Source organism: Callithrix jacchus, chromosome 14 (assembly GCF_049354715.1).
Source record: "Callithrix jacchus isolate 240 chromosome 14, calJac240_pri, whole genome shotgun sequence".
NCBI lineage: Eukaryota > Metazoa > Chordata > Mammalia > Primates > Cebidae > Callithrix > Callithrix jacchus.
Window position 1 is genome coordinate 85,900,448 of NC_133515.1, and position 14,102 is coordinate 85,914,549.

Below are 14,102 nucleotides of genomic sequence, written 5' to 3' on the forward strand. Positions count from 1 at the left end.
TTGGATCCAAAGACAGATATAGATATAGATATATGTCTCCAAAGAATCAAACCATTCTATCTTGGTTCAACATAATCAGAGAAAGGGAACTCTAAAGACATATGGTAATCATAAAAAATAACCTACCTGTGGGATTCTTAAGTTTTTATTTGATACCTATATTAAGTATATCCTAACTAATCTCAGTTACTACATGGAGACCTAAGAAAGTCATGAATTATGAAACATCTAACTCATTTCAAATCAAGCAGTTGGCTTGCAATTAATTAAAAGTGATATTAGTGGAACAAGAATGTATTGGGAGACAGTCGCCTAGGGTCCTGTCATGTTTCCAGGTCTTATGGGTGGGGCAGTGACTACCTTTGTTCTAGACTATCTTTTCATAAATGTCTGTATAGGAGACAGCCTTGGAGGATAGAGATAGCATCTCCCACCAGAGCAAATGGCAGGCATATGTACAACAAGTTCAGTTTAAAGATTCAGATTCCATAAGCTCTGGGCTTCTTTCCTGGAACAAATCACTGGCTGTGCAGGTGACACCTGGTGCTCATGCTCATGTGCTCTCATGCGCATGGCGCGCGCGCGCTCTCTCTCGCTCTCTCTCGCTCTCTCTCTCTCTCTCTCTCTCTCTCTCACCCTGTGGGCACGGGTACTAAGGCAAGTTCCAGAAAATGCTGAGACTCTGGCTACTGCAATTACTGTGAGTACTAGAGTGCTTTGTCTCAAACCTGTGATGACTCACTGGAGACAAAGCACTCTAGGACTCACAATATCTTCCACCAACATCTATGAAACTGTGGCAGGCGAATTTATTAGCTTGCTAACAGGGTAAAATCTCAGATCCTTCCCCTCATAGTTCTTGGCCAAATGTTACAAACTTTTTTTTAAAATCAGTGTTCTAGGTAACCTTTTCCTAAAATGCTGCAATGCCACCATGTGTTAAAATAGCATATTGCTATTTAAAACCTACAAACTTGGTTTCATTCAACCGACTTCTATTTAAAATTATAATCACTGACAGTACTAAAGAAAGTAACCTTTACTTTTGGAAACACAGTGTTAAGTATAGATTAAAATGAATATATAAATACACAAACATGTATTTTTTTAGGGCTTTTTAGGGCCCGGGAGATGCAAAAGCTTTTTCATATTCCTTTGGGCCCTTTTGTGTGCTTTCCTCTCCAAGCCACTCTGATAAAAAGGTAGTTAACTCATTATTTATTACTTATGTTAACGGCTATCCTTAGCAAAAATCTAGTCCTAAAATGTTTGCCTGTCACTTAGCACACCCAGCAATCGGGAGGAGTAAAACTGGAGAACGATCACTAATTTTTAGCACTGACCATTTAAAATACAATTGGCAAGAAGAAAATGTATGGGTAACCATCCGCCTGCGAAAACAGAATCTGAGTTTTCATCATTGTTTCACATTTTCGGTGCTATAGCTGCCATCCACAAAAACTGTGCATCAAGATTTCTCTACAATTAAATTCTATTTACATGTATTCTGAAGAATTCAAGTTAAGCTAATATGCAGATGAGTTACCTGGAGCAAAGTTTGTTGTCCCAAAGAACCTAATGGTGCCCAGTCTCTGTCCCACCACTAGCACTCTCTCGCCGAGGCGGAGTTCCCCCTCACAACGGCTATTATTTGTTGTAGATGTTGCTGAGGAATTCAAACCTGTTTAAGTCGGGGAGGGCAGAAAAAGAGGAGAAAAAACAAAGAGGGAAAGACTCAAAAAGCACATTAGCCAGAAAAATTACACTAGGTATGCTAACCAGTCTAGTTAGTTGGAGATTTTGAAATCTGATGCCTTTCATCAAGTAAGTCATCTACAGTCACGTTTCTCACATGAGAGGTCAAGTTACTCAAAGGAAATGCGAAGGGTTTCCTGGGAAAATTATTGCCATGGGAAATTCACAAAACCTGATCCCTGGTAAAGTACCAACTCTGCCCAGATTGCCTGCAGCATCTCTCTACTAGAAGAGGAGTCACAGTAAACTGTTTCTGCAAACAGCTCGACAGTAAATATGTTAGGATTCACTAGTCATACCATCTCTGCCACAAGTATTGAACTCTGCCATTGCAGCATAAAAGCAGATATAAAGCAGATATAGACAATACACTTCTTTAATGTGCATGGCTGCACTCCAAGGAACTTTATTTACAAAAACAAATGCTAGGTCAGATGTGTCCCATGGGCCATAGTTTGCCAATTTCTATTCTACTAAACACTAGAACTGTAGCGTTAATAGTTCACTCAGACTCAGTATAAATTATATAACAAGAAATGTGATTTGACTTTTTTTTTTTTATATACAAAACACCGTCTTTTGCTGTGTTGACCAAGCTGGTCTCAAATTCTCGGGCTCAAGTCATCCACCCACCTCAGCTTCCCACAGTGCTAGGATAACAGACACAAGCCACTGGCAGTGACACAAGTCACTGGCTGTGACCAGCCAAAAGCAATGTGATTTGAAGGTCAAATTACTACATGGTTCTAATTATCCTAAATTGATTTTGTTATTAAGAACAAAACCACCACCCTCTCAACTTGATTCATTCAGAATTAAACCTTGAAATGTCCACTATTAAACATAGAAGTCCTAGAGAAATATGATCTAGAAAGCTGTTCAAATATAGCAGCTGAAAGAGAAGAGGTGGGCGCTTGAGCCTTGTCCAGTCAGTACATAAACAGAGATTTGAAGAGCTGCCATCTGAGAGGAACTAGAGAACTCTGGAGGAGGGCATGGGATGGAGGATAAGTCATAATGTGAAAAAAGAAGAAACCAAAAACAAAGCAACTAACCAAGAAACATAAGCCCATGGAGAAGGTCTGGATTACACCGAGAAGTCCTAGACCCTCCCCATAACAAATGTCCTACAGCACTTCATAGTTACAAAGTGCTTTTCATAAAAATTATACTGAAAAATAAGATACAAACTCAGGAATTAACTAAGACACACTGTTAACAGCCAGTAAGTGGTACACCTAGATTAAAACCAAGACTCTGTGGCCAGAAATCCTCAGTCCTGTCCCCTTGTTGCCTAGACAATGAACCAAAGATGGCAAGTTCAACAGTGGGACACAGGCTGGGGCATGGTGGCTCATGCCTATAAATCCCAGGATTTTGGGAGGCCAAGGTGGGAGGATCACTTGGGCCCAGAAGATGGAGGCTGCAGTAGCTATGATTACAACACTGCACTCCAGCCTGGGTGACAGAGCAAGACCTTATCTTTTAAATTAATTAATTAATTAAATACCAATGGGATATGATGAGGCTTAGGTCCCTACCTTTCCCACTCCCCAAATCCTTTATTTCCACTCTTCTTTCTCGAATTTTTTAACCTAACTTTCCATTATTGTTCATTCTCTGCAGTCTACATCTCCCTCAAATGCAAATCTATAGGAAAATGTAGAATATCTACTTACTCAAGGAAAATACTTTAAGTAAATGTCTCTGGGGTTCCCAACACGGACTTTCCCGTTTCTCCCATTCTCTGCCCATCTCCCTCTGTGAAAGGTCTTCTTTCTCACTCTGATAACTCTCTTCATCTTCACTACTGTTTCTGTCTACATAACCCGTAAATTTATTTTTTTTAAAAAAGGTAAATATATAGGCATGCTAGACTACTTTAAAATTTTTTTTAAAAAAAAGTAATTCCATACCCACATATAAATTGTAAAATCAAGTAAATGTCAAAAGTGCAAATGCCAAATTCAGGGAGCCTTAAGATGTAAATGAAATGAGGACAAACAGGATGGCTGCATCATCATTGGACCTTCTCGTGTCTGCTCCTCACAACATAAAGAAAAACTGGTTGGGGTACGGAGAGAGGAAGTCATTCAGAGAATAAATATCCCAAGTAAACAATTTCAGGCAAAACTTCCAGGTTCTCTACGTTTAGGGTCCCAATATTTAGGTTTATTATGTCAATATTATTGTCGAGAGTTTTGGAGTTTTTTCCCACATTCAATAATTTAAAAAAAGAAAAAAAATCTGTCATGAACATTCTCCATAATAAAATTTTGGTTCTGGCCAGGTGCAGTGGCTCACATCTGTAATCCCAGCAGAGGCCAAGGTGGGTGGATCACATGAGGTCAGGAGTTCCAGACTAGCCTGGCCAACATGGTGAAACCCTGTCTCTACTAAAAATACAAACATTAGCTGGGCATGGTGGTGGGTGCCTGTAGTCCCAGCTACTCAGGCAAGAGAATCACTTGAACCTGGGAGGCGGAGGTTGCGGTGAGCCAAGATTGCCCCATTGCACTCCAGCCTGGGGGACAAGAGCAAATTTCCGTCTAAAAAAAAAAAAAAAAAAAGACATTGGTTCAGTACAAGTACTATTAATACAAGTATTTAAAAAGAATCTGGTAATAAAGAGGTTCATTAAGAATAATTTTGGCCAAGATGGCTTTTGCATTTCTGGACAAGTGAACTGCAACAGAAAATTTATGTCAGTTCAAAAAGAAGTCTGATGAAGTGTTTTAGGTATCTTTACAAATAACTGAAGAAATGTGGACTGAGTGAGATTATGCAGGTTCACAGCTAGTTAAAAAGCCATATCAGAACTGCTGGTATTGTCACCCTGGGAGGGGACACTGACCTTCACCTAGGTTCTAGACAAACATAAGTTTTAAAACAATCACTTGAATAAAAACAGAGAAAGCATGTTTTTAAATATGAAGATGACACAAAGGCCTGTGAAGAAGCTAATATGCAAGATGTAAGAAACTAAATTCAGATAAGATGAAACTACTAAGAATGAATTAAATGAAAATAAATGCAAAGTCTTAAATCTGACAGCAAAACCAAGAGACCTTAAGGCTTAAGGCTCAGGGGGAGGCGGGGAAGAGTGCAAGTAGCTCAATCTGATTGAAGTAAAGGGTTCCTTCTACACATTTAAAAAGAGCAAATCTACTTACAAACAAACCAAGATAAAAAACACCAAGAAAGCCTGCTTGAAAAAGCCATAGATACCAGCACTGGCTCTGGAAGAAACAGAAGGGCTTTTGCTCATTGTCTTCTTGTTACTGCTGCTTGCATTCTGTTTCTTGGGGTAGCTGTGTCTGTGTTCCAAAGAAGATGCAGAGGAGCAGCTGCTGACGGATCCAAGCAGGGGAACTAAAACAGATAAAGAAAAAGAACGTGTCAAACTGTGGAAAATAAGACATGGACCAAGAAGCAGCTCATCGAGGCAAATCTTTCCGAAACTCTTCATTGAACTTCTTCAATTATGGATTATCTAGTGTCCAATTCAATGCCTGATTTCATCCAAATAGCATCTATAGTTTATATATAAAAGATTTTGAGGTCGGGCACGGTGACTTACACCTATAATCCCAGCACTTTGGGAGGCCGAGGCAGGTGGATCATGAGGTCAAGAGATCCAGACTATCCTGGTCAACAAGGTGAAACCCCGTCTCTACTCAAAATACAAAAATTAGCTGGGCATGGTGACATGCGCCTGTAATCCCAGCTACTCGGGAGGTTGAGGCAGGAGAATTGCTTGAACCCAGGAGGCAGAGGTTGCAGTGAGCTGAGATGGTGCCATTGCACTCCAGCCTGGGTAACAAGAGTGAAACTCCATCTCAAAAAAAAAAAAATTTGTAACCAAACAATAGTATTTTGAGGATTCGCACTGTCAGATCACAATCTTATGTAAGAGGTGTCGTCACATCAACCAGTGTAAACTGACTACCTAATGACCATCACTCACCACTCACCTTAGATGACACAGAAGAGTCCCATCTTGTTTACACAAAATTAAACATGATATTAAGATGTTTTAAGACAACAAAGGTTTAATATTGAGACGTTTTGAGTTAAACCTGAAGGCAAGCAGCAATACTCATGCTCAATTCATCTAACAATTTGATAGCTAAAAGCAAGGGAAAAATTTGTGTAGAGCCATCTATATTATGGAATTTCCCATTTTTAAACATTTATCTAGTCCAGTAGTTATCTAATTTAAGTAAGACAAAATAATCACGGTACAGTATTTTACATACACACAAAAAGAATCATGTATATAGCTTGTTGTGAGCTGCATGATTTCCAAGGTTAAATTTTACTAGAATTTTTCCCTTACCAACTTTAAAACTTAGCCTCCATATAAACTGCTTTCCTACTATTATTTTAAAGTCCCACCAAAAGTGAAATTTTGAGAAACAGAGGTTAAAAGTTATATTACCATCTTTCTCTGTCACGGTTTTCAGTTCTTCGCCGGGAGGCAATGGAAGTGTTGATTCAGAAGCACTATCTTTTTTTGACGTCATTAACCCTTGGACACAAAAATAAAATACTCTCAGCAAGAATTTTAACATTAAACATAAAATGTATTTTTTAAAGTGCATGCATCCGTCATTGAAATCTTACTTCTGAAAACATGTTGGATAATAACCACACAGATGTATGAGGACATGTTTTGGTAAAAGGAGAAAATAATAGTGGCTACAAAGATAAATTAATAACTCATCAAGATGATCACATTCGAGACAGGTTGTGAGAGACAGGTCAGATTTCTTCCTGAGGATACTGGCCATATGGTCAGGAAGCACTGAGGGCAGGCATTCTGGATGGACAAAGACAATCTTAAAGACACAAAATGGTGAGTAGCTTGGCTGGAACAGAATACTTTTGGAATGTAGGATAATCAAGATTAGACAGACAGGTCACAGTAACACCTCAGACGGAGGCGCCAGTGCCCAGCTAAGGACTAGAAACTCTTCTGTAGAGAAGGGGCCTCTGCTGGGCTTTGAAAAGGAACACTGACATGAACAGAGTCTAGTTAAATAATACTCTCCTGACAGCCAGGCTACCACGAAACCTCAGCAGGAGAGGCCTGAAGCAGGGACCAGTCAGACATCATTAGCATAGCACAGGCATGAGAGCCTGAACTCCAAGAGCAGAAACTGAATGAAGAGGATGGAGAGAGGACATTTTATGAAGGCAACCTGAAAAGTAATTTTTTTTTCCTAATTATATTTTTCAGTTCTAAAAATACTCATTTCTTTCAAGTTTTTATAAAAAAAGAACACAAGGAGATTCCTTATACACTTTGACTAGGTTTCCTCCAAAGGTAATATTTGGCTAAATTATGGTATAATAAATGTAGTATATCAGCCAAGATATTGGCAGTGATACAATTCACCAGTCTTAGATTTCCAGTCCTCCTTGTACTCATTTGTGTGTGTGTGTGTGTGTACACACATGAGAGTATCATTTGGTTTTATTTTTTAATCTTCCATTTCTCTGCTGAAACTCTCATTTGTTTCAAGAGTGTTCACCTTTAATTCTTTTTTTTTGTTTTTTAAGAAACAGAATCTTGCTGTGTTAGCCAGGCTGCAGTGCAGTGGCACAATCATAACTCACTGCAGCCTCAAATTCCTGTGCTCAAGCAATTCTCCTGCCTCAGCCTCTGGAGTAGCTGGGACTACAGGTGTGAACCACAATGCCCAGCTACACCCTTAATTCTTAGAGTGTGGTTCTATTACTTAAAATCTTTGTGTGTTAACTGCAATGTCCATGTCACCTCGAAGCTGCTATGCTTGGACTGTCTTTATCCTTGTAAGATGTGTTGACTTTTCTGGTTTTTCATATGTTGGGTAATCTTGGATTATATCTTTTGAATATTATGTATGGGACACTGGAACAGGTCTTGTTTAAATCCTATGGAGGATGTTGACTGTTTCATTCTAGCAGGCAGTCAACCCATGCAGGCTCCGGATGGAAGTTCCTGACCACCCTCTGTGCACTGTGGTTCCGACGTCCACTCAGTTTCCACAGCCTCTGTGGGGATGTTTGAATTTGTCTCACATGCTGTGCAGCCCAGTAGTCAGTCTGGGACCCAAGCAGTTGCCTACCAAGGAGACCGAAGGCTTTGGGCAGATCCAGGCATACACAACTTGCAAGAAGACCTAGGGGTTCACAGCCAAAATTTTGAGGCCTCTTTCTTGAGCCCACTCCTCTCCATGATTTCCCTGACCCTTCCTACTCCTGGGCATCCCTTCCTGGAATTCTGAGTAGAATGCCTATGCTTTCGTTTCCTTGCTCTGTCCTACAATCTTGAGACTGACTCTGTCTGTGGGGCCAAGCACTGAGAAAACAAGAAAAACCAACGGGAATTCCATCTATGTCCTTGGACCAAAGTTTCTCTGGTCAGAGACATAGATTTCCTTTCCTTGGGGTTTCGGGTGCCTGCCCATCCACACCATGCAGGATTGCCTGGGGTCTGGATAGGAGAGAAATGAGGGAAACAGAAGGCAAGCAAGAAAGAAAACAGGTGATTTAAGCCACATTCTATCTAATAGGAGACCCCTTTTCTGCTCCTCATACCAGAAACAGAGGGGGCTTCTCTTGGAGCTTTCTGTCTACATTCACTGTGTACTTCTGGGTTTCAAGTTAAAAGCATGCCACTTATAATAGCATCAAAAAGTATGAAGTACCTACCAACAGACCAAACAAAACATACATAAAATCTCTATAGAAAAAAAAATTACATAACTTGGTTGGGATATTTTCAAAGGGCCTAATATAAATAGAAAGTCTAAATTCAAAAGACTATTGTAAATATGTCAGTTATTTCCAAATTGATTTAAGGTTTAACTAAAACATCAGTTAAAACCTGAACAGAATTTTTAAAAAGAAACTTCAGAGTTTATTCTAAAATATATGTGGAAGTATGATTTATAAAAGCCCAAAGTAGGCAAGACAATTATCAAGAATGAGATAGGAGGCTTTCCACTACTGGACATCAAGATTTATTTTTAAAACTATACTTATTATGGAGTACAGTGTTGACACAGGGATATCCAAATAGCCCAGTGGAACAGAATATAAAGGCCAGCCAAATTCTTGGACAAATTCCTTTCATCCTGGTAGAGAGCTTTCTACCTCAACTATTTACAAATTAGCAAGTATTTATTGAGCACCTATTTTGTGCATTGCTACAGTGAAAACAACACTACAATATCCTGTCACGGTTCCATTAAAGTTTAAAATTTTGCTGAGAGAATAGGACCTTTGCACAAATCCAGCAATCAGAGGGCAAAACCCAGGATAACAAATAACAGCTGAGTGGTATGGATAAAAGTACACACAACGGGAGGGAATGAGGAGATTAAAGTGAACTGGAGTTACCAAGAAAGTGTTCATGGAGAAACAGGATCTGAATAAGGAAATTGAAAATACGGTGAGGACCTCGAAAGGCAGAAGTCAAATGACCGTACCCAGATAAACAGCATGAGACAAAGTATGACGGGAGGAGTGAGAAACTGCAGGTAAAAGACAGAGAAGAGATACGACAAACCACAGTCCAACTGCGGAAGTTGTGTGAGACTCGAACAATAAAGAGGCAGCTGCGGCTGCTAGATTTGGGAGTCAGGCCTTCTTTCTGGTAAAAAAGACGTCACTAGACATCCTTCAGTAGGTGAGGAACCTAAAGCTAGTTGTGTTCCATAAAAAAATTCATGAAAGTGAAATCTAGCTTTGAGGATAGATTATGTGTGATAAATGTATGGTGACAGTAAGGGGAAAAAAGGAAAGAACGAATGTGAAATACATTTGCTAGGAACTGAAGTCACTAACATTGAGGTTTCAAAACACATAAGATGCAGGTTTTATTACATTCAGGTTTCATAGTTGGCTAACAAAAAAAGTGAAGCAATCTAAATATTAGAAAGTCTACAAATAAAATTAAAATACTGAAGCAGATGGTTCACTTCCTAGTTGGACCTACCAGTATTTACTTTCGACGTTACATGAGCTACATCAATTTTCTGGGACCTAACGAGAGGCACAGCAGCTTTTGCAGAAGGAGCATGTGGTATATTCTTCCTTCGATCTTTTGCTTTACTTATCTTTGAAAGAGGTGCAAAAATACCTAATGGAGAATGCAGAATTTTGGTGTTAAACAATTATTTCAAATAAAGGAACGAGTACAATTAATTGGTAACATACATCTTTAATATAAACGTTTAGTGCTCACCATATGTCCTATTATGAGCCAGAAAAAAATCTAAGACACAGTACTTACCCTCAAAGAGCTTACAATCTAGTTTCCAAGACTAATAACACATCAATAATTTAAGAACCACATTTCAGGTGTTAAGTGAAATTGAGGAGAAACAGAAATGAGTAAAGGTATTATTAATAGCTTTCTATTCTTTCTAAGCAATTGGCAAATAATAGTGCATTAAACAGCATAAAAACCTATTCTTCCATACCAACTTATATCTCCTTTGGAACTTAAATTTATCCCACATTATAGCATTTTATGTCCATGTCTTATCTCTCTTCCAGATGAACACCTTTTAAAGGCAAAATTCAAATGTTACTTAACTCTGCATTCCTCCACCATACCTAATTACATCGTGTTACACAAATCTTTCTGACTATAAAATATAACCTTCCTAAAGGCCTGGCCCTCAGGTCCTGACAATCAGAAACAATACAGTATGCGCTGGGGAGGGGTGGCAGCAGGGGCGGGGAAGTTGCCCATCTGCAGCAGCTGGGAGTACTAAATTCCATCAAAAAGGTATTTATCCACACAATAAAGTAACCAGCATAAGAAGTATAAACCAACATTAGAGACAGTGAATATAGACTCTAAATACCAAGATAGTCTGGCTATTTAACAAGTGAAAATGAAGCCACAATATGTGTATTACACTCTTCCATTGCGTATTTACAATCTAGCAAGTATACATTATAACTAAAATGGAACACTAAAGACAGCTTGTTTTGAAGCAGGGTAGAAATGCTCAAGATTCTACAAAACCTGAGTGCTTTGTTAATAACCAAAAAGTAGCAACTGCACTACTTTTCTGCTAATCTTAAAAATTCTCCCCCACCTCAGAGACCATACTACTTTATCCTGATTTTCCTTTTTTTTTTAACTTATTCACAATGTTCTCTCTTCTGTCCCCTACCTATGAGATTTTCCCCAAATTTCTATTCTTTCTCTAAATCTCTAAATTATTTTCCTTCCCTAACACACACACAGATACACACTCACTCACACTCTCTCTTCTCTCTCTCGAACCTGGTGATGACGATGATGATTACACCCAGTGTTGGCAAGGGTTTCATGAAAGAAATTATTTTATACTCTTGGAATGTAAATTTATATGATCTTTTCAGAAAACAAAAATCTTGACCTAATCCACTTTCTAGAATTAATTTTAAAGAAATAATTATATTTAATGGTACAGACAAAGGTTACAAGGTTTCATGTGTATACTATAAGAAAAAGATACATTTCTAGTATCATGTGTATACTATAAGAAAAAGATACATTTCTAGTAGAGCTGGCACAATCTCTAGTCTACTGCAATGACCCAATCACACTTCTGGAAATGAATCAGGAGAAAATAATCTAAACAGGAGGAAAAGGTTGTTTATCTGAATATGTCATCACTGTAATATTATTCATAAGTAGTAGAAAACATAACTGTCTACCAATATGATGAATCAATTAACTATATAAACCACTATATCATTGTAACATAATAAGACAATAAAGATTATGTAGTAATATAGAAAAATATGAAAAACAAATCAGGCCAGGCACTGTGGCTCACACCTGTAATACCAGCACTTTGGGAGGCCGAGGCAGGTAGATGACCTGAGATTAGGAGTTCAAGACCAGCCTGGACAACATGACAAAACTCCATCTCTACTAAAAATACAAAAATTAGCCAGGCGCAGTGATGCATGCCTGTAATCCCACTAGGGTGGCTGAGGCAGGAGAATCACTTAAACCCAGCAGGCCAATATGACACCAATGTACTCCAGCCTGGGTGACAGAGCAAGACTCCGTCTCAAAAAAAAAAAAAAAAAAAGTAAATCAAAAAATTAAGTCATATATTTGATTACATTATAACATGTGTGAAAAATCATATGAATACTGACAGCAAGCAGGATTTGAGAAAAACTAAAACATTTATAAGAGAAGTCAGGCTATGGAGTATTTTTCTAATTTGTATCATTAATGTCATAATAATGTTCAATAAATTATGTTTTTCTTCATCTCAGGGAACATATGTGGTTTTTTGAACAGCAGCAAGTTGAAAGGCCAAAGCCTAGGTGAGGGATCAGTCATGAAAGGCCACTCTTCTGTATTAGTAAACCCTCTTGAGGATTGAAAGAGAAGGGCCACCCTCTCTACCTTTCCACTTTCTATTCAACTTCCACTGACCATAAAATGTTTCCCTTCTCAGCAAGCCTCATCATTTGGTAAACTTCCCCCAAACAAAATGGGATGGGGTAGAGGGCTAAATTAATTGGAGAGGGGTGAGGAGAGAGACAGAAAACATAGATCTGGGGGCAGCAGTGCTGGGAGGAATTACACAGATCTGGGGAAGGCAGTGCTGGGAGGAATTACACAGATCTGGGGAAGGCAGTGCTGGGAGGAATTACACAGATCTGGGGAAGGCAGTGCTGGGAGGAATTACACAGATCTGGGGAAGGCAGTGCTGGGAGGAATTACACAGATCTGGGGAAGGCAGTGCTGGGAGGAATTACACAGATCTGGGGAAGGCAGTGCTGGGAGGAATTACATAGATCTGGGGGCGGCAGTGATGGTTGGAATTGTCTAGGCTGTGGCATGTTGGTTTTCTCTCTTTCTTTTTTGACTATAGAAGAGCTATTTCATTTTAACCTATTACAGTAATCATACAAGCAAGAAGACAAAAAGGAGGGAAAACATTCCTCTTTTAATGGAATGTTTATGATTACTAGTGAATAAGGTATTTTTATCAATATGAAGGCAATCTTGGCTGATAAAACCTCTATCGTGAATAACTACATCTTTACTTCACCCACTATCAATAATAAATATATTTTGTAACACACACACAAAAAAAAAACTCACCAGGAAATTTCTGTAAGCTAAAGTTTGTTTTTTATTTTAAAAAATTAAATACTTAATTCTACGCCTTAAAAAGATTTCTGTAGTATATAAAACATCATCTATGTAATTTTCATTTTTTTTTTTTTGATTCACCAAAGCATTTCAGAGAACCAAAACTAAATTTAAACCAATGACTGAATGCATAGTATAAGGGTGACCCCTATTAGTTACTCAGGCTAATTGAAGTATTGATAGGACTTTTCTCAAATCTCGACATGTAACTGTAAGGCTTAACTTAAAACGAACATGTGATAAAGAATTATTTTGAAAGACAAAAATAACAAATTTCCAGATAAACATGGCCCACTGCATATAGGTTTCATGCCAGTTCTTCTTCTCCAAACCCCACTAAAATATCAGTAAGGAATAAAAATGGCATGAACTCTCAAGAACAATAAAAGAAAAGGAGAAAAATACTAAAAGCTTCCGAGGAGGAGGAAAGCGTCAAAAATAAAAGAAAAACCTCTATGTTTTTTCGTTTTCATTTTATGCTAAATAATCTGTACAGCAATACTTCAAAACTTCTGAACAGCAACACTGAAAGCTCAGGACAGTAGTTGGTAAACTATGGCCCAACAGCCATATCCTGCCTACTGCCTGTTTATTGATCAAGTTTCACTGAAACATAGCCACATCGTTTGCTTATACATGGCCTATGGCTGCCTGTTTACAACAGCAGAGTTGAATAGCTGCAACACAGACTACATAGCCCACAAGGCCTTAAAACATGTAGTATGTGGCCCCTTACAGAAAAAGTCTGTCAAACTCTACCTGAGACCATAGAGTCTCACCTTAAATATACTGAGAGAATATGAAATCCAACCTAACATTCCTCATCCCAAACTATCATATAAAGTATGAGGGGAGAAATAAACATTTGTTTAGAATAGAAGGTCTCAAAAAATTTACTTCCGAGTCATTTGTCATAAAGCTACTGAAGGACATGCTATACCATAAACAAGTCAACCAAGAAAATGTTACACTGGATTTCATCTTCTCTCAGTATATTTAAAGTAACACTCTATTGTCTCATGTAGAGCACTAAATCTTTCTCTTCATAGTATGAAATCAACAGACGTCTCAAACTGGAAAAGTCAAGAGAGTTTCATGTAAATATTTTATTTACAAATACAGTTATTAGTATCAGAATATATACAGCTAAAAGAGTTGAAAAAGTTCTTGCTTC

The 14,102-nt window shown here is 38.3% G+C and overlaps 1 protein-coding gene across 8 annotated transcripts in view; it reads right to left on the minus strand.

The window, feature by feature from the left end:
• The window catches only part of CLIP4 (CAP-Gly domain containing linker protein family member 4), a 95,452-nt gene that overhangs the window by 25,734 nt on the left and 55,616 nt on the right, over positions 1–14,102 (minus strand). For all 8 annotated transcript variants that reach the window (XM_035272910.3, XM_035272914.2, XM_035272916.3 and 5 more), the window contains 4 exons: positions 9,743–9,886; positions 6,197–6,286; positions 4,984–5,127; positions 1,547–1,681 (listed from right to left, as the gene is read on the minus strand). In XM_035272910.3, the coding sequence (XP_035128801.1) occupies positions 1,547–1,681; positions 4,984–5,127; positions 6,197–6,286; positions 9,743–9,886 (513 nt within the window). The remainder of the gene's footprint in view (positions 1–1,546; positions 1,682–4,983; positions 5,128–6,196; positions 6,287–9,742; positions 9,887–14,102) is intronic.